Source organism: Hibiscus syriacus, unplaced genomic scaffold (assembly GCF_006381635.1).
Source record: "Hibiscus syriacus cultivar Baekdansim isolate YM2019G1 unplaced genomic scaffold, ASM638163v2 tig00111409_pilon, whole genome shotgun sequence".
NCBI lineage: Eukaryota > Viridiplantae > Streptophyta > Magnoliopsida > Malvales > Malvaceae > Hibiscus > Hibiscus syriacus.
The window spans coordinates 3,082,159-3,084,350 of NW_024063086.1; the positions used below are offsets into that span (position 1 = coordinate 3,082,159).

Here is a 2,192-nt window from a genome sequence, read left to right on the forward strand (position 1 = left end):
TTGATTCGCAACAACTAAATAATTAGATAGTGTGATAAAATTAAAAGATGAATGATCAAAATAAAAAGGAGTAATAATTAAGTGGTCATAGTAACGGTTTACCCATTATTTATTAATACGAATTTGAGCCGTAAATTCATCTCGGTCCGACCTGAACCCGATCTGATGCAACTCATTATTTAGTAATAGCTTTGAGCTTCAAATACTGGAAACGGAAGCTAAGCTCTGTGGAAATTGGGAAAACAGCCAACAACCCTGAATATTTTCCAGGTATTTACATCCTTCAGTTCATCAACTGTCATTCTGTTATTTTCCATCCTCAAATATTTGTTTTAACCTTCTATAATTAAGTTATTGGAATGTCTAACGTTTAAGTTATGTTACAGCAATCCTTGAATTTAGGGGTTACTTTTTCTTTTGTAATTCTTAGATATTTTGCAAGTTTTCATGGTGTTTATATGTTGGCAGTAATGCTGAATCGTGGAACAAAGTTAAAATCATGGCATGGACCTAAAAAATACCCGGTTATGATTCCTGTTGTGTTTCTGGTATCAGTCTCATTAGCATTGGTATTGCTTTTCCAGAAAACGGATGAAAACACGATTCCGGTGCATGGACTACCACCGGAGAAGAAATGGAATAGGTTTGAGTCTTTGTTGCAATTTAATCCGGAAAGGGAATTCAAGAACGGGACGGATTTGATATGGCAAATACCCGATTCACCTAAGGCTGTTATTTTTCTAGCTCATGGATGTAGTGGTAGAGCTGTTAATTTTTGGGATAGGTCTCCTAAATGCCCTAAATGTGTTGGTTTGCCTGAGGAAAGGCTGATCGTGCTTCATTCTCTTGCTCGGAAATTTGCCGTCTTGACTATATCAAGTGCAGGGAGGTGCTGGACATTTGGGGAGGAAAGGTTGATTGTCAAAGATATTATAACATGGTGGGTTAATAGACGGAATCTTGGAAAGCTTCCTCTTGTGGCTTTGGGGGCATCTTCTGGTGGATATTTTGTATCTGCTATTGCTAATGATTTGAAGTTTAGTAGTATTACACTTATGATTGCCGAAGGGTTATTTGGTCGCATGGACATCAAAGAGGACTATCCACCAACCCTTTTTGTACACATGCCAAAAGATATACATAGAGAACAAAAAATATCTGAATTTATAGAAGTTTTAAGAAATAAAGGGGTTAATGTTGCAGAGATTGAATGCATGGAGTTGCCTCTATCACCATCTTTCTTGTCTGACAGAATCCCAGGTCTTGATCAAACTATCTCTGCTAGGTTGTTCCATTTACTCAGGGAGAAAGGCTTTGTTGACGAGAATGGGTATATGAAACAGGATGGGCGTGCAACACGTTGGAAAGATTTTCTCCTGGATAGTAAGACTAATTTGCTGGAGAAACATTTGGTTCATCCTGTTGAGGAGGAGCTAAATCTTGCATTTGCATTTCATGAAATGATAAGTTTGCAATCTGAAGAGATTTTTAAATGGTTTGAATCTCATATGGACTGAGTAGTACACAATTGTGCCAAATTCTCCTCTCTTTATGACCAAAAAGTACATACAATGAAAAGTGATCTGTACATACAGCTCCTAGTAACAATCCCTCAACTTGAGTTGGATTAAATTGTTTAATGTTTGAAGTTTTCCTTTGAACAGCCAAGGACTAGGATGTAAAGCTACTACCTTGATTGAAACCAAGCTGCAACATCCACTATGTTTTAGGTAAACTTTAGCTATGTGTGAAAGAAAACAGTCTTCATTACATTGAATACGATTATATATGATTATTTCAAATTGCAAAGTATCATTTTTTTCCCTTTAAAGGGTTAGTTATGCTTGCTTTGAAGTAGGGTAGTAGGCTGTCCCCTAACACCAGGTTGAGAGCAGCTTTCGTGGAAGACCTCCAGCAGTCAGTAAATTAAAAATAAATATAAAATACGATGCATGTATAAATAAATAAATAAATACATAGTTGAATAGTCTTCATATGCATTCTTCATATGCGCGTCTGTAATGGGAAGTAATCCTCCAAATAAATCCCTGTGTAAAAATCTCTTCATATAGATAGGAACGTAAGACCCGACTAAATTTAGAAAGAGGAAACATGAAGAGCAGGATATACAAAAGTCAGCGATAGCAAGTTACGAGAAGGAATAAAGTCAAAAGGGTTAAAACCTAAACTAA

The 2,192-nt window shown here is 36.4% G+C and overlaps 1 protein-coding gene across 1 annotated transcript; it reads left to right on the top strand.

Moving 5' to 3' along the window:
* The first annotated feature begins 200 nt into the window (after nucleotides 1-200).
* LOC120162869 lies at nucleotides 201-1,746 on the top strand. Its single transcript, XM_039172938.1, has 2 exons — nucleotides 201-270; nucleotides 469-1,746. Exon 2 carries the CDS (start codon nucleotides 471-473, stop codon nucleotides 1,515-1,517), a length of 1,047 nt encoding a protein of 348 aa, XP_039028869.1. The 5' UTR covers nucleotides 201-270; nucleotides 469-470; the 3' UTR covers nucleotides 1,518-1,746.
* The last annotated feature ends 446 nt before the right edge of the window (nucleotides 1,747-2,192 follow it).